Source organism: Thalia democratica, chromosome 1, assembly GCF_965202585.1.
Source record: "Thalia democratica chromosome 1, ktThaDemo2.hap1.1, whole genome shotgun sequence".
NCBI classification, from domain to species: domain Eukaryota; kingdom Metazoa; phylum Chordata; class Thaliacea; order Salpida; family Salpidae; genus Thalia; species Thalia democratica.
Genome location: NC_139165.1, coordinates 51,548,450 through 51,574,688, shown reverse-complemented (window position 1 = coordinate 51,574,688; position 26,239 = coordinate 51,548,450). Strand labels below are relative to the sequence as shown.

The 26,239-nt window shown below is 27.1% G+C and overlaps 1 protein-coding gene across 1 annotated transcript; it reads left to right on the top strand.

Annotated features, from left to right (window-relative positions):
* Positions 1-456: 456 nt before the first annotated feature.
* Positions 457-16,014, top strand: LOC145845472 (26S proteasome non-ATPase regulatory subunit 2-like). Its single transcript, XM_082952732.1, has 22 exons — positions 457-590; positions 1,346-1,402; positions 1,875-2,039; positions 4,613-4,734; positions 4,836-4,923; positions 5,052-5,188; positions 5,377-5,535; positions 6,036-6,185; positions 6,631-6,695; positions 7,029-7,169; positions 8,014-8,124; positions 8,269-8,392; positions 8,581-8,668; positions 9,078-9,240; positions 9,457-9,558; positions 10,731-10,897; positions 13,241-13,374; positions 14,188-14,351; positions 14,426-14,541; positions 14,647-14,752; positions 14,942-15,106; positions 15,483-16,014. The coding sequence occupies exons 1-22, from the start codon at positions 489-491 to the stop codon at positions 15,614-15,616; spliced, it is 2,760 nt and encodes a 919-aa protein (XP_082808858.1). The 5' UTR covers positions 457-488; the 3' UTR covers positions 15,617-16,014.
* Positions 16,015-26,239: the final 10,225 nt, after the last annotated feature.

Genomic DNA, 26,239 nt, shown 5'->3' with positions numbered 1-26,239 from the left:
TTTTTTTAATTACTTTTCATTAACTCCCGCTGACTTAGGCTAGTTTCTTAACATTAAGGTTGACTTTTTTGCCTGCAACACTGTAGTTGACACCTGCAATTATTTAGTGACAAACTCAGATAACAGTAATTGTTTTTGGTTTCTGATTTTTACTACTTATTTTTCAATTTTATTATAAACTCAGGCTGACTAAGGCTAGTTTTAGTCTCTCAGGCTGACTTATTTTGCTTTAAAGAGTGGCAACCCTTGAAGTTACCCACTTGGATATATGACATGTTAAAAAGATATAAATGATAAATACCCCAGTTGAGCAAGTTAATTATTAAATTAATTTTTAAGCACAATTTTGTAATCTTTTAAAAATTAGAATTTAGGTTTAGGTATATAAATTTTGTTGATAACACATTTGAAATTGTTTTTATGTTAGCAAAAATGATGCAAATATTGTATATTTTTAGATATTTGAATAAATTTTGAAAACATTTGAAATGACTGTAGAATCCCAAAAAAAGTTAAAAAATGAAGAATTAACTAAGGATGAAAAAGAAAATGTTTCTGAAAAAAAGCCTAAAGAAGAAGAAACTGAATTGGTTAAAATACATTAATACCAACTTTGTTATTTATGAATTAAACCATTAAATTATATTTAAATTCAATATACTTATCTAAATTTGCTTAAGTCTTAATCAAATTAAACTTAAATGAATTAATAGAGTGGAAGAGCTTTAGCTTTGACAAACCTTAAGAACGTTATTTCCAAATCAGCTCATAAGCTATTTAATTTAAGTAAATAATAAAATAGATAAAAATAGTTTATAGTTTTCAAGTATTTTCAAGAAAAATAACAATGTTCGCAATAAACAAAAACAATTGGGTAGCTTCAAATTTTCACAACTGTTTTTGAATTGCTTAAAATTCATGCAAATAAATTACATATTTGCTAAGCAGCAAAAGTATTTTTAAAGTTTTTTTTTTAATATTTATACCCTTATCCCTAACCAACCTTACATAGACATAAAAGAAAAAAAAATATTAAAGTTAAAAATAAAAGTAAAATATATTTTGATGACTCAGCAAATATGTAAATTATTTGCATAATTTTCAAGCAGTTCAAAAAGGTAGTGGAAATCTGAATCCACCCAAAAAATATGTTATAAGTATTCCTGTTTTTTAAGATTGCTTTATGTTTTATAAAAAATATATTTTAAAATCAAGTAGTTAATACAATACAAAAGTTATGTAGTAATCAAATCACTTACGATAATTGTATAATTTATTTGTCTAAAATTATGAATGTTATTTTCAAATTGTTCAACTGCATTCTGCAACTTATTTTTTTTTGCAGTCTGAAGAAGACAAGCAGTTAAATGATGAACTCACTTTATGTGTTGAAAGACTTAAGGTTAGTACAAAAAGAAAATTAAGTAGTAAGTATTTATTATATTAAAAAAAACTTTTGTTGAACTGTTATGTATTTTTTGTCTCAAGTTCTAATAGTTTTTTCAATAATTAACTATAAATACACTTTAAAATAATAAAGAACGTTTATATGATCAGTATACAGGCTTGTAAGAGTAAAGTATTGTTTTTAATGGTGTAATAATTACATTTCATTGATAAATAATTTTCTAAAAAAAATAGTATTTATATCTTTCTTAAAACTATTAGTTGACTAAATAAGTTACTGATTAAAAGTTAAAATTTAGATATTTTATAAATAAAAAATAAAAAGATTTAGTGAAAGTTTATTATTTCGTTTTTAGTTTTGGTAATTCAAGATTTCCGTTTTTTTTTTTTATATTTATAAATATTTGTTTCATTTAGTTTTATGCAACACTTCTAAAACTTATGTTACTATCTTTCAAAATATATAGGAGAACAATCCTGATGTGTATAAAAATGCGTTGGAAATTCTTCGCACTAAAATTCGTTCATCAACGTCTTCAATCACAGCTGTGCCAAAACCACTAAAATTTCTACGTCCTTACTATAAAGACCTAAAAGTAGTTCATGAAAATATGAAAAATAGTGAATGCAAAGTAAGTTAATCTTAGTTTAAACTTTAAATCAATATGTTTTCTTTATCATGTTGTACTTCACTAAAAAACTTTATATAATTTTTGTCCAATAATTTTTAATTTATATGCTGTAATAAAAACTAACTGTTTAAAATCAATTATTTTTGCTTACAGTAAAAAAAACTTCAAACTCCAGTTTTTATAATATTTACTTTACTTAATTTTTGAGTTACTTCTCAATCACTTGAATTCAACTAGTTATTTTTTTACTTATGAAAACTTTTAATTTTTTAAACTTGTGAATGTTTCCTATTACACTGAAAAACTCTGAAAAATATGAACTATTTGAAAAAAAAATAAAATATTAAAATGGGTACAATGAAACACCATATTTTACTTTTTTTCTTACTTGCAGACAGTTTTTAATGAATATACTCAAATGTTTAAATAATTTTTATTGTGTGATGAAATAATTAACAAAATTCTTATATAAAAAATTTCTCTTTTTAACTTTTATTTTCTTATTTATGAAGAAAATAGTTATAGAATTCTACAAAGTTGCCACTTTACCTGGAAACCTGGAAAAACCTGGAATTCAACAATTAAGGCAAAAATAAGCTGGACAAACCTGGAATTTGAGAAATTTTGAAAAAAACCTGGAATTTTTAATAATTTTAACATTTTCAGTACTAAAATTTAAATTTGACACAAAAAATCTATCATATAAACAAGATTTTTTTGTCATGATCAAAAAATTTTTTTATTAAAAACACTTTAAAGTAACTTAACAGCATCTTTTAAATGTTTTTGTACTATTTAACACAGTTTCTTTTATAGAAATTAACTTAAAACTAAAAATAGACCCAAAAATGTTTACTTTTTAAAACCTGGAAAATTTTTTGGAAAAACGAGTGGCAAACCTGATTCTAGTATAATGGATAAAAAAGTGTTAGAAAGTTATATAATGTATAATTATTAGATTGGAAGAGTATTTGTTATAAATTACTTTTTCTTAAACAAAAACTATTTTATTTATAGTCTATTTCTATTAATGACTACACTTAGGACTATGAGGTTTTTAAAATATGGTTGTTGAAAATGAATTTAGACAAAACTTGTCTTAAATTTTATTCCCTACGAGCTAAAGTTTTTGTGTACAAAAACATTGTTTTCTACGTAACACAAAATTACTGAGCGACTTAAGTTGTGTATTTACTTCAGTATACAGAAGCTAGTAACATAGCGCTTTCTAGAAAAATAGACTGGGTTGCCAAAAAACCTGGAATTTGAAATTTAGGCAAAAATAACATTGAATTTGAGAAAAAAAAAACTGGAATTTTGAACAAAAATCAATGAAAAACCTAAGTTAAAAACAATTTTAACATTAAAAAGTAATGAATTTTTGATAAAACACAAAAGTATATCATAAAGATAAATAAATTTTGTATCATTTAAATTTTTTTATTTAGAAAACAAATTTATGGTAGCTTTAAAGTATCTCTTCAAAGTTTAAATTATACGAGGTTTTTCTCCTTAAAACTTAAGGTAAGAACTTTTGATATTCGATTTAAAACCATAAGTAATCAAAATAGTATATGAAATATTTTTTTTAGCAATAGAATACTTTAATATTTTACAGTTAATAAATGTTTAAAAATATTTAACAGTTAAATAAGTATGTAAAGTTAACAAATTCTATTAGTACTTATTAAACCAATTTAAAAGACCAACTAAAGTTGTTATACTATTGAAAACAGTTTTTTTCAAAGTTAAGTTTGATTTTATACTAAAAATTGACCAAAACAGGGTTGCCAAAAAAAATGGAATTTGATAAATTAGGCTAAAAAACCTAGAAAAACCTGAAATTTGAGAACTTTTGAAAAAAAAACTTGGAATTTTGAACAAAATTCACTAAAAAAACCTAGATTTCTTACAAGTTTAACATATTCAGTAGTAAAATTTCGATTTGACACAAAACTTCTTTCATATAGATAAACTATTTTTGTCATCATCAAAATTTTTTTATTAAAAAACACATTAAAAGTAACTTTACAGTATCTTTTCAATGTTTTTATACTATTTAACACAGTTTCTTACCTTAAACTTAACTTTAAACTAAAAATAGACCCAAATATGTGTAGTTTTAAAAACCTGGAGGAAATTTTAAAAACCTGGGGAAAATTTGCCAAAAGCATTTAGTAACCCTGCCAAAATTGTTTTTAAAACCTGGATGGAATTAACAAAAAAACTTTGGCAACCCTGAAAAATTTTTTACACATTATTCAAATTTAATTAAAAGTTTTTTTTTTAATTTAGTGAGAGTTCTGCATAAAGATAGTAAAGTAGTGTATTTAGATTGAAAAAGAATTATGTATTCATACTATTCTTCTTTATCCTTTATTACTTTAATTAACTTATCTTAATGCAATACAAATAGTGTTTTATTATGTTTAGAAAGCATTACATTTTTATGTCTACATAGACTTCTAAAAACGTTTTAAAGTGTTTTTTTAATAAAATATATTTTGCTGTTACATTTATTTATTTATTTTAACAACCAATTTTATTTATTTAAACAATTTATATATTATTAGGGTTTCTGTGCTGATGTAATATCGGTACTAGGAATGACAATTTCTGAAGAACGTGAATGCTTGAAGTATCGTCTCATTGGATCCAAGGATGGAGTTGGTACTTGGGGTCACGAATATGTCAGGTTTTTGAATTAATGCTTATTATTTTGAGTTTTATTTATAAAAAACATTAAGTAGAATTCCCTAACAATTAATCTGTGGAATTAAAACCATATCATTTCAGACACCTTTCTGGAGAAATTGGAGCAGAATGGAATAAAGAAGAACCGCTTACTGAAGACGAGCAACAAAAAATTCTTAGTCTTGTAAAAGTATGAAATTTATGAATTAAAGCTAAATGTTTTATTGTATATGTTTGCTTAATAAATTAAGTGAAGTAATACTACTAAATATAAACTTAAGTTCAGTTAACTTACGGTTTTTATATTTTGCCTGATAGGAGATCATTCCTTACGACATGAGCCACAATGCTGAAACAGAAGCTTGTGATTTGTTGATGGAAATTGAACAACTTGATCTTATTCTTGAGCATGTTGATGAAACTACCGTTGATCGTGTTTGTCTCTACCTTCACAGGTACATCAAGAATAAACATTTTAAAATTGTACTGTAGATTTTAACTGTGAGATCTTTTTTTGCGTAATAAAATAAAACGATTTACCTAAACTAAAGCTGTTTTTCAAGTCCTAAGCAATTTAACTTTGTTTTTACCTACATTAGTTAGTAATAAGTTTATTGCAATTTACCAAATACAATTTTTTCAGTTGTGTTCCATTTTTACCTGACCCGGAAAATTCAATTCTTTTAAAGACTGCCATCCAAATTTTCCGAAAGTTTGAAAAATACCCGGATGCATTAAGACTTTCCATGCAATATAACGATCTTGATCTGATAAAAGAAGTTTTTTACTCCTGCAAGGATAAGTTTGTTGTTTCTTATGATTTTATATTGTTTATGTGCAATAATTAAAAAAAAGAACAGTTTACATTTTAGTAACCGTAAAGTAGTTTTTACTAGGCACATAAAGTTTTTATGAGTTATAAAATGAAATAAAATGTGTGGTTATTATTTAAATACTTTTTAAAGTTTGTTTTGGTAAAAAACTTGTCAATATAAGACCACAGTTGTTTTAGTAGTCATGGTGTTCTATGTAATACTTGTCAAATTTATTTTGTCTTTTATGATAACCAAAACAATTTAGCATAAATTCCTATTAAAATATGTTTGATTTAAAAGAGTTTTATTTTAAGTTTTAAAATGTTAAAAAACTTGAGAATCAGTGATTACACATTAGTACTTATGGCAAAACTAGTAGTTACTAAAAATATGCGTTGTCATACCAAATTTTATTATTAAGCAGAGTGTAGCATTATTTTATTACATGAAATTGTATAACTCATAGTAAAATTTTATACAAACAAAGGTTGCTGATGAAACAACTGGCATTCGCGCTTCGTCGCCAGCAGATTGTGTTCGAAGTTGACGAGGATGTGCTCGGTGAAGACATGGCGGAAGAAATAAACGATATCATGTCCAACTCCCACCTCAACACCCATTTCCTCGCACTTGCCAGGTTTTTGATACATGTTCATGTTTAGCGGTTTGTATTTATTCAATCAATCCATTAAATAAAAGTTAAGCGCTTTAAGGGGTACTTTGTAACTTGAGCTAAAATTTGCATACGTAAAGAAAAAACATAAGATTAGTTAAGTATTTTCGCATAGATAAAAAAAGGTATAAGTTGTTTTAGGTTATTCTAATATAACTTTGTACAGAAAATAAACTTCCTAATAAAAAAAAAAAATAGTTTTGTTATTAAATATAATATTTTATATGTCTTTAACTTAAGAATAAATTTTAAATAAATAAATGTTTGTGTAATTTATTAAATTAATAATTTTATACTTGTTTATCTATATTAAGTTCCTTTAAAATAGAAGAATAATTAAATAAAAAAATTGGTTACATGATTTTTAAGTTGATTAAATCAAAAATTACAAACAAAGAATATTTTTTAGAGAATTGGATATAATTGAACCTAAAGTACCTGAAGATATTTACAAGACACATTTGGAAAACTCCAGTTAGTTGTTTAATTCTTTTGCTATGAAGTTTGAAATTAAATATATGGCTAACTGATATGGAGAAAAACTTATATTTCACACTTGCTTTCATATAAGAGCTAGTGTTAGTTTTTGTAAGGAAAATGTGTGACCGCTCTATGGCCAAAATTGAATACTATTGTAAACCAACTAGTGTAAAATTATTTTTTCTTCAACGGTTTTTGTATACTTTATGCCCAATTTATTAAATGCTGTTTTAAAACCAAACAACTCTTAAAAAAACTTAAATTCATATATAAAATATAAAGTTCAGTTAAGTTTTGATTTTTTTATATAATAAAATGAAAATTTAGGACTAGGAAATTCAAATGTCGACTCAGCACGTATGAACCTTGCCTCTTCATACGTCAACGGCTTTGTTAATTGTGGATTCGGTTCAGATAAGCTTCTTCTCGGAGAAGGTAACAAGTGGATTTACAGAAACAAAGAGCATGGTTTGTTATTATTAGTAGTCTTACAGGTTTATTTAAAAGTTTTTGTTATTCGATATATTAAATTACATTGACCTCACAAAAAGCTTGATATATAAATGAAATTTTTAGTTTTAAGACATTGTTAAAATATTTAATTATCATGTTATGAATGTTTTTAAAAATAGTAACTTGAGAATTTTTGGTTATTTAATAGACCGTTTTAAGACCACTACAAGCATAGAATTACATTTTTGCTTTTATAAATTTCTTCGTAAAAACTACGTGTAACTAGTTATCATTACGTTTATATACACATAAAACTGCTTAATCTAATTTTGATTTATGTAGCTTAATGAATTTCTTTAAAAATTTTATGAAAAAAGCTTAATTTGAGAAATATAAACTTACAATTTAGTTATTAAGTTAGATATTATTAGCATTTGTAAATTATTTCCTCAAGCGGTAAACTCTAGTGTTTTGTTTCCCTTATCATAGTTACTTTTTTATATATTAAACTATGTTGTTTTAGTCAATTGCACTAGCATATACTTATAAATAGAATTTATTGAACGAGAAAAAACGCTCAAAATATATGGTCTTACGACCTGGTGCACGAAGAACCTTACGGTTATCGAGTTGCACACCACGGATACCTTTTAATGTCTTGTCCAGGACTAAATAATTTAAATGTAAACAACTAGATAGTACGGAAACAAACATATATGTATTATTTGCTGGACTTGAATATTTCTTTTAAACAGTCTGCAAGTAGTGGCTGACAAAATGCTTTATAAATCATATATGCTTCTAATAAATTTCAAAATAAAGATATTAAAATGAAATTTAAAACAAAATGAAAATTTAGGAATGATGGCCACAACAGCATCACTTGGAATGGTTCTATTGTGGGATGTTGACGGAGGATTGCAACAAATTGACAAATTTTTGTACAGTTCTGATGACTACATTAAAGCAGGTTCATTTTCTAAAAAAATATAAAATACGTTTTGAGACAAAATTTTAAAATACCAAGTCTGAAAGAGTCTGTTAAATAGTTTTCTTTTAACTCTAGAAATTCAAAGTCTTCTTTTAACTCTACTGAAATTTGTTTTTATTTAAGGAGCACTTTTGGCCTGCGGAATTGTGAATACAAGTGTGAAGAACGAATGTGATCCTGCTCTTGCGCTGCTAACCGACTATGTTCTTAACTCTAGCAATGTGATGAGAATCGGTTCCATCCTTGGGTACGGTTTTGTAACTATAAATAATTTATAAATTTGAAAAAATTTAACTTTTTACTTGTGTTGCATTTATATTTCTTAAACTGCTTATGTCTTTCATGAAAATAAATGAACTAAATAAAGTTAGAATTTATGACACTAAAGATACCAGCCTTAACATAGAAGTTATGATTTATATGTAAATACAACAGGCTCGGTTTAGCATATGCAGGAACAGACAGAGAAGACATTTATGAGCTTATCACACCAGCAATACAAGATTCTAAATCAAACATGGAAGTTAGAAATATTGCCTTAATAATACATCTGATTTAATTACTATGAATTATTTTTTCATTATGTTTACATAGCATTTTTGTCTATGTTTATCTATTTTGTTGAAGTTTGATTTCTTAAATTAACATTTTTATACAGGTATTATAAGCGATTTTTTAGATTAAAATGAGTTGTTAAATACACTCTTGAATAGTCTACTTAAAACTAATTTGATATTGCTATGAATTTTTCTGAATTTAATGACTAGCAAATCAGTTAAATTTTTTAAAACATGTTTAAAAGATATAGGTTTTATTATTAATACTTTTAATATCTTAAATGTTTACTAACGATCATTATCATTGTTGTAACTATTATAACTATGGTGATAAAAACATGATTTCGTTTTTTATTTGTGTTAATAACCAATCAGGTGAAAGCAATCACAGCGTTGTCTCTCGGATTGGTCGGAGTTGGATCGTGCAACAGCGAAGTGTTGCAGTCGCTCATTGATTATCTCATGTCTGCTCAGCCATCCGATTTGAAAGACTCACAGTCTCGTTTCTTTGCTCTTGCTATTGGACTGTTGTTCCTTGGTTTGTTTAAATCTGTTGAATGTTGATTTTATTATGTACAATTATTAGTACGAACACTATAACACATTTACTTGTTTTATTCCATATAGTATAAAATAAATTAAAAGTTATGTAATTGAGCTAACATTAAGAAATATTAATTGTAATGAGACTATTAAATGACTCATAGTGATTAAATTGTTAAAACTAATAACTGAAAATGTATCAATTCAACAGGCAAGCAAGATGCAGTTGATACAACAATTGAATTGTTAGAAACCGTACCTGAACCATTCAAAGGATTTGCAGTTACACTGGTTGAAGCATGTGCTTATGCAGGTTGTTAATCAAATTAAATTTAAATAAAGAATATTTTAAAGTTTAGTTAGTTTATAAAAACCTTAAAAAATTGATGTTATAATCCATAGAAATAAAATACAAAAAGTCAGATAAATTCAATGCAAAAACATGTAATTAGTTTTTTTTATTTATATTTTTAAACACTGCACTTTTCAACCAAAAATAGACTGATTTGTTTTTTATAGTACAGTAACCTCTCACATCTTTACGCACTCTCTTTTAGTTACGCATTTTAGAATTCTAAAAAAATCAAAATGTAAAAATTACAGTTTTTTTAGTATTGCATAAATTAGGTTTTCTGTAAATTTTTAATTTAAAATATGTTTTTAGATGCTAACTTACCTCTTTATATCTTTAGACTTTGTAAACTTATGTTCCTTGACTAATTGCTAATTATTTAGTTATGCCTCAGTATATTAGAAATTATGTTAACAATAAGAGATTAAATTAAAATTTTGAAAGAAATATGACTGTCTTAAATAATGAAAGTTTAAAACGAAAAAAATAATACAGCACTATTGCTCTATATATGAATAAAGCAACACAAATTTTAATATAGACACCACCCCATTTCTTAACTGTAAAAAAATGCTTAATTATAAATTGAATTTGCTAATAAAAATAGAATATATATGTTTTGTATCGAATAAGTCAAATTTAAATAAAGATAAAGATAGAATCTACTTATAATTAAAAAAAATTAAAAAAAATTCGAGTATTATTATTTTAAATAATTTTTTTTTTTTTAATAGTAGATAAATAAGTCTACATTTAACTAGATGCAATATCAAAAAACAGCCATTATAGTAGGTTTTTTTGTACCTCTCGTATCTTTACGATCTCTCATGTCTTTACGCATTTTTTCTGTGGACACAATGTGCGTAAATAAGCGAGAGGTTACTGTACTGATTTACTTTAATAATTTTTTATCAAATAGTCAAATACTATATAGTTTAAATTTTAATTACAGTTATTAATGTTCGTGAAGTTATAATTGTTTTTTGTCAATTTAATGTAATTTTGCATTATACAAGTGTAAATTTACTTATTTTCTAAACTGTGTTATACTTTTAATTTTTAAGGTATTCTAGTTATCGAAGTTTGTACAGTTGTAAGCTTTTCATTTTGAAATCCTGTTTTGCTTCATATAGGTACCGGAAACGTGTTGAAAATTCAAGAGTTTTTGCACACTTGCTCTGATACTGAGGAATCTTCCGAAGCTAAAAAAGAAGAGAAGGATGAAAGTGGCAAGAAGAAAGAAGCCAGCAAGTCACCAGAAAAAGCTGCAACCTCCTCTGATAAGACGGCGAAGAAATCTGTTAGTTGACGCTTTTTCCGACTTAAACTATGTGACTTGAGTTAAACCGTACGTTTTTTAGGTAAAATTAGTATCAATAGTATTCTTGTATTTATTTTTTAAGGGTTTTGAAATTAAAATGTATTAAATTCTTAAAGATTTCACTCGATTATCTTAAAACACTTTTAGCGGAACAGGTCAGTTTTGCACCAAAGGATCTTTTTTGCACGGAAATACTTTTTCTCGAAGGGTCACTTTTGCACGAAATTATTTTTTAACGAAGGGTTATTTATGAACCAGAGTCCATTTTGCACAAGGGAAAAAATAAATGAAAATGATAAGGGTTAGAGATAATAGTTATAGTAAACAAAAGTTTCTTAAACTAAGTATGTGCAAAAGTGTCCCTTCGTATATATCTGACACCTACCAAACTTATAAATAAAAATCTTTTGTAACAACTAAACTAAACAGCTATTATAGAATTTGATACTTAAAAACTACGTATTTATTTAGCAAGTTATTTAGCAAATTAGCAAGTAATAACATTGTTCTATTAACAGTTATATTAATAGCTTTAAAGATTGACAATACAGCTTAAAGCCAGTTCTTATTTTGTTTATTTTGGTCTTACGTTTCAGATTCATTTAAAATAAAATACTACAATTAAAATATGCAGTTTGCGACTAATTGATAAGTTTTTCGTGTTAAATATTAAAAACTCAATGAATCTTTTGATGGTATAATTTTGAGACCTTTGATAGAAAATGCCAGAAGTAGGTTCTAAAAGAAAGCGTTCCCAGTCTGAGGTCTATGATGCACCTAAAAAATCTAATACGAAAATACATTTGGTAAGACTAGGGATGTCACACAACTGAACACTTTTAAAGTGCCTTATTAATTCACTTCTTATTATAATCACTCTTTTGTTTAGAATTTTTAAAAACGTAGTCTTAAAATCTTGATAAATTAAAAGACAGTTGATATGTGAACAGTAATATTTTAAGCATTATTTAAGTGGGTAGCTGTTTAAATTGCACGAGGGGATAAAATTGCACGAGTGTACAAAATTGCACAAACATACTTTTGCACGAAGACAATTTTGAACGGGTTAAATTATTTTAAAGTTATTTATTATTATTTTTTTTTAATTTAGTTTTTTTTATACCCCTAAACCTCGGTCGGTTAGTTATTTTTTATTTTAATATTTATTTTTTTTTTACTTTTACTGTTACCCCTCAGTCGGTAGCTTTTTTTTTTTTTAATTGTTATTATTTTTTTTTTTATTATAATTTTTATTAGTTATTTTTAAATTTTTACTATCACTGTTACCCCTTACCCTCAGTCAGTAGCTTTTTTTTTTTAAACAATTTTATTTTTTATCTGTTTTTTTTTTGTATTTTTTTACTCTGTGCAAAATTGACCCTTGGTGCAAAATTGTCTTCGTGCAATTCTGTTACCTCACGCATTTTTGTGAACTCATGTAATTTAGTCCCCTCCTGCAATTTAGAACCGTTCCCTAATTAAGTATATGTTACATTAACAAAAATTACATTTAGGCTAATTACATATGTTTTAATCTTATCGTTTTTTATCAATTTATTTTTTACTTTACACTTGTTTTTTTATTTACTCAATTTTTTTTTTAATTTGTGCATGGCTAATTATATTTTGATACAGTTTGTAATGCATATTTATTAAGTCAAATTAGTTATTCATTGATTCCTGTTAAAAGTAACTTTTTGTTTCCTGTTAAATATTAAAAGAATTTTTGACAATTGTATAAAAAACATTAAAACTTGCAAATAAAGTTAGTTAAATTTTCATTGCTTTATACAATAAAATTAATATGTCAGTTTGATTTAGTTAAAAGAAAAAGTAATGTTGAACTTCTTATAAAATAAGGTGAACTGGCTCGCCATGGATTGTTGATGATTGTAAGGATCATATTAAATAAAAAAGTACTTTGACTTAATATATCCATATATGTACCGCTAAAATTTGTTTTCAAGATAAATTGAATGAACGTATATCTATTTTACTTTTTATAAAATAATTTGTTATTACTTTGAGTATTTCAAAATCTTAGTTTAATCTGTAAACTAAATAGTACTATTTGTTTAAAATTTTTGGCTATTTAGTAACATATGCTGAAGTATTTATAAAACATAACTTTTATAACACTTCAAATGTTTTAAAATTTTCAAGTATTGTGAAAGTTTACATAAATATTTTTATACTTATATTCGTTTAATTACATGGAAAATAAAATTATAACTTATTTATGTTACAACTTAACTTACTGTCATAATTCACACAAGTAGTTGGTTTATTTTTTCGCTAAGTTGTTTATAATAATAAAACTAGGAAAAGAAGAGCAGCGCCGGTCCCCAATGGGGCATGACGAAGCACGCTGCTGCCGTCCTGGGTATCGGTCTCGTTTCCATGGGAGAGGATATTGGCTCGGAAATGAGCTCTCGCATGTTCGGCCATCTGTACAGGTGATAAAAGCTTAAATAACTTGAGAAATAGTAAAATGAGTTGTGAAATTGTTTTAAAATGGGGTAGTATTTAAAAAAAAAGCTTGAAGTGGAATTATTTGCGAATTTTTCTTAAAAAAAAGTTATATTAAAGAAACAAAGAGTTGAGATTAGTTGATTTCTATAAAGTCTAAAAGTAATAAATTTGAATATTAATGTGTTACTGATAGCTTTTTAAAATTTGTTTATGAAAAAAAGTAACATATACCATTTAAAGTACCTTACACTATGTATTTTGAGATGGTAATAAGTTTTTGAAGATAATACTTAAGTATTAAATCTTTAAACTTATGTTATGATTATACATGGTTTCTGAACAACACTAGTTAATGTTAATTTTAATTTATAAATAAGCGTTATAGTTCTAAGTCAAGAGCCCTACAGTATGAAACATTCTTTTGTGAATATACTCTTTGAAATATTAAGCTTGCTTTACTATAACTATAAATTGCAAAAAAAAAGAAGCTATTTTTATGTAGCTAAGTTAAAGTTTTTACCTGAAGTTTTTAGCTTAGTCGACTTTTAAACATTTTGTAAGCAGTACTAATGACATTTCTTTCTTAAATATATATGTAGTATAAAAAGAGGTTTTAATTTTAAACATTACAAATTTTATTACAACTGAAATTTGAAAATCTTTAGTCAAAGCACTTACTTTTATAAAACCAAAAATATATTTCTACTAATTCTTTTTCAATAGAAACCTGAATTTTCACACAAATAATTTTGTTTGTGATATTTTGTTACGGAAGTTGATTGTAAAGTTGAAAATAGATATGGAGACCAAAATGTGAAGAGAACAGTTCCACTAGCACTAGCGCTCACATCCATATCAAATCCCCAGCTGAACTTGCTCGACACTCTGTCCAAGTTCAGCCACGACAACGACAACGAAGTCGTTCACAACGCCATATTTGGAATGGGTATTGCTGGAGCAGGTTGGTAATGAGTTCTGAACTATATTCAATTGTTCAACTCGTATTCAGCTTAATCAATGTTATAAATTTATTAGGAACCAACAACGCTCGCCTGGCTCAAATGTTGAGAAATTTGGCTCAATACTATTCGAAAGATCAATCCAATCTGTTTCTCACTCGAATCTCCCAGGGACTTGTTCATCTTGGAAAGGTTTAATTTTACTTTTTTAAATGTTATAACGTACAAATTGTAGAAAGTTGATGTGGTCAAAGCAATCTTAAAGTTACAAGTCTTTAATGTTTAATAATTTTGCAGGGAACAATGTCACTGCAGCCGTACCACAGCGCCAGAAGTTTGTTGAGTCCTGTCGCTCTGGCTGGTATACTTGCATCATTAGTAACTTTCCTCGATAGCAAAACTTGTAAGTTGTTTTGCTCAAGCTCTAAAATAAAAAGTGTGATAATTAGTTTATTCTTTTAATTCGTTATATTTATGATAATGTATACTGTTTGTAAAAATGTATTATTTGAGCTTGTTGTAAACAATTCTTGTTTTTTTTCATTATATATAGAAGTGTTATTCTTCGATAACATATTTCGATATTTAACAGCTGTATTAGGAAAATCTCACTACTTGCTTTATACGCTCGCGACCGCCATTCAACCAAGAATGCTTCAGACTTTCGACGAAGATTTGAAACCGCTTCCAGTGAGTGTCAGAGTCGGGCAGGCTGTTGATGTTGTTGGCCAAGCTGGAAAACCTAAAACAATTACTGGTTTGTATGATTTTTAATAAGTTTTATAGTCTTGAATATATATAAAAAAAAACATTTTATAATGATATTTTTAATAACACACAAATAAAATATATGATCTAAATATTGTCAAAGAACTAAGAACAAATATTAATCATTGTTTTATTTCATTAGATAGTAGCATAAAGTATAATTTGTAGGTAACAGCTTTTAGTACAACTCTTAAAAATGTATACATATATATTCTGTGGTTAAAATAAATATTTTTTAAAATTATTGTCAACTTACTCGTCTCTAACAAAAGCCCAAATAAAAACCTCCTTAACTACTTAAATTTTAAAAGAAAATTATTATATTATCAATTATTTATTTTCTAGCAATAAGTTGTATTTGACAGGATTTCAAACTCACACAACACCAGTTTTGTTGTCTTACGGTGAAAGAGCAGAGTTAGCAACTGAAGAGTATATTCCACTTACTAATGTCATTGAGGGTTTCGTGATTTTAAAGAAGAATCCAGACTACGAATAGACTTTTTTTTCAGTCCAACACTATAGTTTGTGTTGTTTTTTCAGCTTTTATGTCACTTTTTTGTCGGTTCGTCTTTGTTTTTATAAGATTAATGAAAACTTCCTATAGCTTTTAATCTAATGTACAAATAAAGTTAAAATAAGTTTTACTATTAGAATATTTATTAAAAATATAAATAAATGTTATCTCTTAAAACTTTGGTAGAACTATACTAACATAACTTATTTTGGTTATACACGTTGTTGATTTTAGTATATAGTTTTAATAAACTTAGTTAAATATTCTGCTTATTGTATTTAGTTTCAGAAAATGTTTTTGTTTATTTAATTGGTTGGTTTTTCGTTTTGCAGTTAAAAATTAAAAAAAAAATGTAACACTTAAAATTAAGTTGTTATTCTTTAAAATTTTGTTTTAAAATTAACTAAACAGTTAAACTAAATAAACAGCCCTTGATGCTTTGATGTTTACTTGTAGTGATAAATAAATTGTTATTAAATTGTTAATAATGAAGTAAAATATAAACGAGGTTTACTGTATTGTTCGAGTCTTAGGCAAAAATGTTTGTGATGACTATGAATTTATCTAAAATATTTGTAGTAAGTATATATCTTTCTATGTGATATATCTATGTGTACTGTACAATCTAGTTTATTTAAACACTAGTTCTTATGTTGGATGAATTGTTATTGGAAAGCTATAAAGTTGATTCGTAGTTATCATCGCCTAAAGCTAGTTGTAAAGTTATGGATAACCTATACAAACTACAAAAAAATATAATTTTTAAATGCTGACTAACTCAAAACCGTAGATAAAACTAGATGAAATTAATTTTGTGCGTAATGTAGTTAAAAACTATAACAAATTTCGGTTATAGGATCTGAGTTATTCTCATAATGTTCTTAAATTCTTTTATATATTTGAAGCTTACATATAATAAAGAGTAAAACAGGTGTTAGAAATAATTGATAGGAAATTTTAAACATTTTAAATATTCTCAGATCTTCAGAGTTTGAAACTTACACTCGATATTTAAGGGTTCATATTAAAGATTATAGTTACGAGATTTTAATCAGATGAAAGTCAAATAAATTTATTATACAATGTGAGTTCAAAAATTCTGGCAAGTTTTCATTAAGGAGTAGTAAAAAAAATTCAAGTTTGCCAGATTCGTATTGGGCTAGATCTCTATTTGAAAAAAAGATCCTAACATGTGGACCCAATAGGAATAGATCACTATTTTCAACTTAAAACGTAGACATATATATCAAATATTCAGTGTTAAGGTTTTTTAATTTATGGCAATGCTGCTGACTTCCTTAAAAAAATTATAAAACTAGAAAAATCCACTAAGTATTAAAATGCTTCAACATGAAGATTTATAACTAAACTACAATTAATGTTAATGAGAACCGCTCAGTTACAACTCGATCAAACGCTTACCGACCAAGAGTTAAGAGTAACAGTAATAATAAGAAATTAATAAAAAAAAGAAAAAAAAATGGTTTGGAATTGTAAGTCTACCCATGTTCAGATGTATAATTTAAAATAAAAAATTTTTTTGCTGAAGAAACCTCTTACATTTTGTAGCTTAATTGTTTTAATCTTTTTTTACTTACAATAAAACACAAGATAAAACTAAAATTATTTCTTAAAAAGAAAACCTGTGAAAGATTGTTTAATCCACTGGTTCCCAACCTGTTGATGCCCAAACCCTTAAAATATTTTCATTTGCTCTCGCACCCCTTGCAGTACATGTAATGATTTATTTAAGAACATTTTTATAGAAAACGATTAAGATTTGCTTATCGTTTTTTTTTATAGTCGTCTATATTGACAATAATTAAATATATGGAAATAAAAAAATAACTCACACTCCTTCTGCAACGATAAACGTTTTCTGAAGGTCAAGCAAGTGAGTTTTAAGCTAATCACTCGTTATTCTACCTGCCCTATCTTTAAATGGGTGGGTGTCAGAATGACACAGCGACGAAATGACACGGTGCGTCACTTTGGCACGGCGACAAAATGACACGGTGCGTCACTCTGGCACGGCGACAAAATGACACGGTGGGTCACTCTGGCACGGTGCGTCACTTTGGCACAGCGACAAAACGACACTTTGCGTCACTTTGGCATAGCGACAAAATTACATGGTGCGTCACTTTGACACGGTACGTCATTTTGGTACAGCGACAAAATGACACGGTGCGTCACTTTGGCACAGCGACAAAATGACACGATACGTCACTTTGACACAGCGAAAAAATGACACGGTGTGTCACTATAGCATGGATTAACAAACCTATAAGCAAAAGGTTATTTAATTAACCATTAAAATCTGTTTTTACTGTATTATTATGAAATTTATTTACTGATTTTGTTTTAAATATAAATGCTATTTAATTCCTTAAAAAAGACCTATAGTATTAACTTTAATAGAATTAACTAAATTGACGATAAACTTAACATTTAATACACTATTTTTAAGAACAACTAATTTTGATTTATTAGGACTCAAGTTGTGTCAACGCCATTTGTTACTAGTTTAGATTAAAACTTGGGCAATACCCTTGGTATTTTACTGACACTGTCAATTTTTTTAATCTTTTTTGTTGCACCAGGCATTTCAGGTAATAGAGGATTAATAGAAATATTACTATTAAAACTTTTATTTAATTTTTCAGAAACAATTCGCATATTTATTATGTATGTGCTCCTTTTAATGTTCAGTTAAATACCAAGGGTATTGCCCAAGTTTTAATCTAAACTAGTAACAAATGGCGTTGACACAACTTGAGTCCTAATAAACCAAAATTAGTTGTTCTTAAAAATAGTGTATTAAATGTTAAGTTTATCGTCAATTTAGTTAATTCTATTAAAGTTAATACTATAGGTCTTTTTTATTTTTACAAAACTTTGTAGCCTAAAATATAAAGAATTAAACTTAGAGTATAACAGGTATTATAGTATTTTATTGCGTATAAGGAATTAAATAGCATTTATATTTAAAACAAAATCAGTAAATAAATTTCATAATAATACAGTAAAAACAGATTTTAATTTGCTTTTAAAACATTTTTGCTACTTTATATTCTTCAGTTTTATTAAAAAGTTTAAAAAAAACTCGGTTTTGTCTTAACTCTGTTATGAAAATAATATTTAATTTTCTATTTCAATCTTGCAAATAAAAAAATGAGTTTTTTGTAAAAATAAATACATTTTCTAGGATTTCTAAAACCTTTTTCTAAAATTTTAAAACAATATTGTTTATTGATTAGGAATTAATTTCTTTCTGATGAAAAAGTAAAAACAAAAAGAAATTTTATTTGCTTTTGATATAAAATAAACAACATTTTGAAAGTATGGGGCATTCGGCAGTAATTGGTGAAAGCGATGTGCTATTTACCTAATTATCATGGGCAACCCGTGGTCTCCAATATCTGTATTGAGATATTGGAGACCACGAGTTGCCTGAGCTTTAGGAATATTCTAATAGGAATCAGACGCCTAATCCATTAAAAAACGCAGCGAGAAAATAATTTAGATAATTACTAATCATTTTTTTAACGAGTTTTAAATCTTGACAATATCAATTGCAATAATGTTTTATTTTGCGAAGTTTTACTATTATAATAGTAAGAAAAATTCTATTTTGTTAAAGCAAGTCTACAATTGTATTACAAGTGTGTAGTAGTGGTTTATTGAGTTTTATTTAAAGAGATGCTTGATGTTGGGAATGTTTTGCTAAAAAACTAATTGATTTGCGGTTATTTGTACTTATACTTTTATCTATGCATTTTTAGTGCTTAGGTGCACAATTTTATTTGCGAAAGAGCATTATATTTATACTTCTAAGTGCACGATATATGTTGCAACTAACATAAGTCGCATAGAGGCGCAAAACTTCGATCTTTTAAGTCAAGTGCACAATGATTTTTTTAAGATGTTGCTACTAACGTAAGTCGTCAGGGAACGCAGTATTTTAGTTCAAAACTGCAACCTATTAAGTCGCCAAAAGAGCACAAGTATTACGTTTTTTAAGCATAAAAACGTAAAATAAGAACCGCATTAGAATTTAGAATTACAACAGCAGAAAAGTTGTTTTCGATAACGTCTGAGTTTTAGTTTATAAAACAAACTTTCTTCTGTGTTTACATCTACTAGTTTATTGTTTTGATGTGCTGAAGATTAATCTAAAATGAAGATTGTAATTTTTAAATCAGAATGTTGCTGAAGTTTAAAAAATATGTTAATATGAGTTTTTATCTTTCTAGTCGTAAAATGGCAGGTCATTTTCTAATTTTCATTACTCGTTTCAAGTTCTATTACAAAACTGTGTTTAAGTTTTTCCATTCCAAAGAAATCAAAAATAAATTCCCTTTAATTTTGGCAGTCGTAGTTTGTTAAAAAATTTGCTGCTTTTGCATCTTTGTGAACGTTGTTTGATACAAATAATTATTTGTCGTTTATTAAGCACAGCTTTTAAGCACACCTAACACTTTGCTACTTCTTAAAAATGAGTATATTGTTTATAAGTACGACGATGGACAATAGAAGGTATAAAAATTACGTGTATCACTTTATTTTATGTAGTAACAATCAAAAATTCCTGCGGTCTTTGTTTTTAAAGTTAATCAATGTGATTGTTGCTGATTTTACAAAACCGGTTAGAAGACAGGAAACCGAAAAGTTTCCTAGAAAAATAAGATCGTTGTCCATACCAATGAAGATTGAAGTTTCACAACAAATCGTTCCCTCCCTTATTAACCACCGTGTCATTTTGACGCTGTGCTAAAGTGACCCTCCGTGTCATTTTGTCGCTGCGCCAAAGTGAACCTCCGTGCCAAAATGACGCACCGTGTCGTTTTGTCGCTGTGCCAAAGTGACCCTTCGTGTCATTTTGTCGCTGCGCCAAAGTGAACCTCCGTGCCAAAATGACGCACCGTGTCGTTTTGTCGCTGTGCCAAAGTGATGCACCGTGTCGTTTTGTCGCTGTGCCAAAGTGACCCTCTGTGCCAAAGTGACGTACCGTGCCAGAAAAACCCTCCGTGTCATTTTGTCGCTGTGCAAAAGTGACGCACCGTGTCATTTTGTCGCCGTGCCAAAGTGACGCACCGTATCTATTTGACGACCGTGTCATTTTGTCGCTGACCCAATCCCCTTTAAATAAGTTGAAAAACAATTAATTTTTAATCAAACAAAATAAAAATGAATTTATGTTTTATCGCAAAAACAAAACTTTTATTTTTAAATAACAAAAATAAAAACAAAAAGCTAATCCTATTTCTTCAATAAAACTGCTATTGACACGTCGTTTGGTAAATACTCAAAACTTATTTAACGGAAAATTAAGTTTTTATTTAGGCTAGATTTTCTTGAAAAGATTTAGAATTCAACAAAAGATCCATTTTAAAATCAATGATCATTTTTTCCTATTTATTATTAAATTACAAATAAATGTTATTCTTTATTACTAATTTAGTATTAAATTCGAAAGCTTAGGTTAAAATTATTTAATTATACTAGGGCGTAATTATCTTTTTTTTAATGATTTGAATTGCTTGTTAGCTTTAAAAATCGATAGTTATGTTTAGTGAACCAAGTTTTAGCATACAGTCACCTAAGTTAAAGAAAAAAACCCTTATCTACCAAATAAAATTTAAAGCCATCTTGCACCCCCTTGAATGCTGCCTCGCATCACCAAGGGGTACGAGCACCCCTGGTTGGGAAACTCTGGTTTAATCTTTGGTCCCTTTTCAAGTTGTGTTATACCTGTTTTCGCTTATCCATATTCTTGGACCAATAGTTAACGATAATTGTTTAACGTGTTGAATGTTAAAATATATAAAATTATTTACAAATATATTTAACCGAAGTTTGTTTAACAAGCTTTGCTGAAAGTATCTATATACCATTTGCAACTTATTGTTAACAGATTACTCATTTTATATTTTGTTTTACAAAGCTTTTCAAAACTATACTAGTTTCATTTTCAAGTCATTAATGTTAAATAAACTTGAAACAATTTTGCGTAGTAAAACAGTTTAAAAAATAAGTTTAAATTATGACGTATGATTAAATTCAAATAAATAAATTTTAGAGATTTAGCAAGTAAAACTTAAGTAGAGATATTTTTATTAATAAATAGTTAATAATTTTGCTTTTTCAGTTAATGCTATTTGCATATTTAACTTAGGTCGCTCTTCCTCAACCAATATTGATTTTAGGCTGTAGAGTTCGCTTTGTTTACACCGTTTCAAAACTTTAAAGTTTTGAACTAAGTCAGAATATTGACAGTGTGTGCAATTAAAAAGATGTTCAATTATTGCGCTGTTTTTATCTGTTCCGCAGTGGTCTGTAATTCGTCGGAAGATTTGCTGTGATGTTCCTCTTATGTAGGAGGTGCTTTGAACTGCAGAGCAGATGTATTTATAAAAACATCTGCTATTAAAATCATCCATTTATAATAACATATAAATAACATTTGAGTCAAATACTTCCGAGCATTTACTTTTGTTGCTGAAGTAGTCAAAAACTATTTTGCTTATAAAGTTACGGTTCCTCGCAAATTTTATGGTAAGTTTTAGTTTTATTTAAAACTGCTTGTAATTAAAATAAATTAATAAAACTATTTAAATATTTATAACGTAGTTTTTTTTTTAATGTGTGTGGTCATTTACTTTAAAAAGTAATGATGGTTACACTAAAGTGGGAACCGCTCATTTCTAAACCGCGATCATTTCCCACCCCCGTTCAAATCCGAGAACCGCTTACCGACCAAGGGTAAGGGTTAAGGCGCCTTAGGGGTAAGAGTGATAAAAAAGTATATTATTATTATTATTATTATTATTATTATTATTATTATTATTTTTATTATTATTATTATTATTATTATATTGTTTATTGTGCAATGTTGGACTCAGGCATCAAAACCTGAGCCACTTAAACAGGACACACAAAAAGAGAAAAAGAAAATAAACTTATATTCAAAACTTTAATATAAATTATATATATATATACAAACATAATTTAAATGAAAACACAAAGTTAAACACAATATGATAAACAAATGAACTAAATTGAAAATTCAATTCAAAAAATTCAAACTTATATATTACTTAGTACATACAGTAAAGAAGTTTGTCTAAAATCATGGCTTATAAAACAATATTCATAACTACAAAGTACATAAGTAAACTAATAGTTTGTAGGGGGGAGGCGTAGGGAAACGAATATTTTTTCTTTTGTTTACAGTGGAAAATTAGTGAATTTTACTGGTATTTATCGTATTTAAATCAAATCTTTTTAGCTTTAAACGAAATTGTTTTACCCTCTCACAAGATACTATATCCTGAGGTAGTCTGTTCCACATAGCTTTTGCTCTGTGAAAAAATGCGCCTTGCCACTGACTGTTTTGAAAATCATGTTTACATTTTATTTTCAAATTATTTACTCTTAGTTGATATTTATTTTGGGAAAAATTAAAAAACTGGTTAAAAAAACTTTTATATTTGCCATTGATAATTTTGTAAAGAGTTAATAAATCAAATTCCCATCTTCTATATTCCAGTGATTTCAAGCCAAATTTAATCATTCTATCATTATATGACGTGTAAGATATGTTGCAACGACTACAAATATGACGGGTAAAACTCCTTTGCACAGATTCAATTTTGTTAATATCCTTTTTTAAATGGGGTGACCAAATTTGGGTACTAAACTCAAGTTTAGGGCGAACGTATGTTTTAAATAGTTTTGTCAGAATGGAAGCAGAATTAGTTTTAAAACTTTTTGATATTTGATAACATGTAGTTTTTGCAATCTTATATAAATAGTTGATATGTTCATTCCATTTCAAATCTTTGGAAATATAAGTTTCTAAATCTTTAAAAACTTTAATTTCTGGTAACTTGATGTTATTGATTAATAGGTCAGTTGGAGAAGATTTTTTTTTGTTAATGGTTAGAACTTTACATTTACTAAGATTTAAGTTTAGTTTTCTTGTTTTTAACCATATGTAAATATTATCTAAAGATAGTTGTAATGAAGTATTTGACTGACTAAAGATTTTGGCATCATCTGCAAATAAGCTTAACTCACTTTTAATATCAATGTTTGAACAAATATCATTAATATAAATTAAAAAGAGAAGGGGACCAACTACACCACCTTGTGGTACTCCACTGTAGATTGTTAAAGAGTCAGAAAGCGTATTATTGATGAGTACTCTTTGTGATCTATTATTTAAAAAGTTATCAAACCAATCAATTAAGCTTTCATGTAGCCCATACTGATTTAAAATTTTTAATAATCTTTTGTGTGATACTGAATCAAAGGCTTTTTGAATATCCGTATAAACTACTTTAGTAAATTCATTTTTGAGATAAGGAACTAACCAAGAATGTAAGCATGTTAACAGTTGAATGGTTGATGAGCGGTTTGGAACAAAACCAAACTGTTTGTTAGTTAATAATTTGGTATCAAAGAGGGGATTGAGAATTTTACAGATACAATATGTTCATAAATTCTTGAAAAGCCACTTGTTAGAGATATTGGTCTGTAATTTAACGCATCGTGTATATTACCTTTCTTGTGCACAGGAATAATAAAAGATGTTTTCCATTGTTTAGGAACATCAGATAGTTCTAGAGAGCAATTAAATATTAATGAAAGTGGAAAAATTATTGATTGGATAACATGCTTGATATAATAGGGGGGAATGTTTTCTGGCGTTCTTATGATTTTATCTTTTAAGTGGTTAATTGAACTTATAATGTCTTCATAGGTTATGAAAAAACTTTGCATTTTACTACAATTCTTTTGGGGTAGCTTAAAAGACTGGTAACTCTCGTCTTTTTTAAAAACTTTTTGAAAATTTATGTTAAAAAGTGTTGCTATTTCAAAATCTGAGGTTACTGTTTTGTTTTTATCATTATCATATAAGAGATGTATGGAATTATTTAACTTAAGTTTAGATTTCACGTAGCTGTAAAACTTTTTTAAATTTGAGTTTTTGCAGAACTTATTTTCATATTCAAAGTTGTATTTTTTAACAGCTAATTGATATTCTTTAGACTTGTTTTTGTATTTTATCAAAAGTGATTTATTTGTCTTACTTTTTTTGTATAGATTCGCTTTTTCTTTTAATAACTTTTTAATATGAGATGAATATTTTTTACTTTTGTTATTTTTAGAATAAATTGGAACAAAACGTTTGATTGAGATTTGGATTGAGCTAATGAATTGATCGTAGAAATGCTGGAGATTTTCTGAATTTTTAAATAAAGAGGTCCAATTAATTTTTGACAGGAAATTATTGATGCTTTCAAAATCTGCTTTTTTATAGTCATATGAGACTTCTTTAGCAATAGGTACTATTTTATTTTAAATTTTAATTTTTAGTGAAAACAATTTATGGTCACAAGTGATTGTTAATGGAAAATTAGTTGAGTGTGATATGATTCTATCTAGACCAAAATGATTGCAAATTATGAGATTGAGAATGTTACCATTCTTATGGGTTGGATTTTCAATTACTTGGGTTAAAAAATTGTCTGTACAAAAGTTAAGAAAACACTCATGGGGTTTATTGAAATCTGTGCTAGGAATCCTCCAATCTATATTTGGCATATTAAAATCACCAAGAACATAAAAAGAACACTCTTTTGGAAAAACCATTTTAATCATTTTAATTGCATTTTGAACAGTCAGTGCGCATCTCGCAGACAGTGGAGGAAGGTAGACACAACAAAATCTTAATTTCATCTTTTTTAAAATTACATCTACACATAGCTATTCAAAATTGATGTTGCTAGTAGAGATATAATCGTTTTTAACTTTAATAACTTTAAGCGAATTTTTGAAAAGGATAGCAACACCTCCACCCCTACTAGACCTATCACTTCGGTATATGTTATAGTTAAAAGGACACACTGTAGCATCGTTGACCTTATTAGTCAACCATGTTTCAAATAAAAATAATAAATCAATGTTATTCGAATTTATATAGTTCTCTAAAATATAAAATTTATTTAAAACAGATCTTATATTAGTGTAACAAACTTTTAAATAGTTGTTGTTACAATTTATATAGGAAAACTTGTTAGTGTTAAAATTAATCCTATTACTTAATAAATTTATACCCGTTGACTCACGATTTCCTCCACTAATCCCAGATGTCCTGGGAGCGGTAACGAAAGGGCTGTTTTGTCAGTTCAACTATCTTGTTGTTCCTTATAACATATTTTATGTCCAATTTTTTCTCATCAGCGATGGCTTGCTTTGTTTTAACTTATTTTCTCAATGTTCTGAAAGCTTCCAATTCCAAGAAAGTTCTGTCAGGGTTGATGTAGATTTTTGATTCAATTTCACCATTAAACATTTTCAAATCTCTCAGTCTTAACAGTCTGTGTTTGAATGCTAAATTGTTTAATTTGACTATAATTGGTATGATTTTGTTATCTGCAATCTTACCAACTCGATAAAGTGACTTAAACTCTTCTTTTTTCATTTTATTTTCTCCTAATACTTGTTGAATAATTTTTAGATCATTTTTGCAACTTTCTAGTGCATTATGAGTTGGATTTTTACTTTCTGGAATATTAAATATTATTACATTTAAAG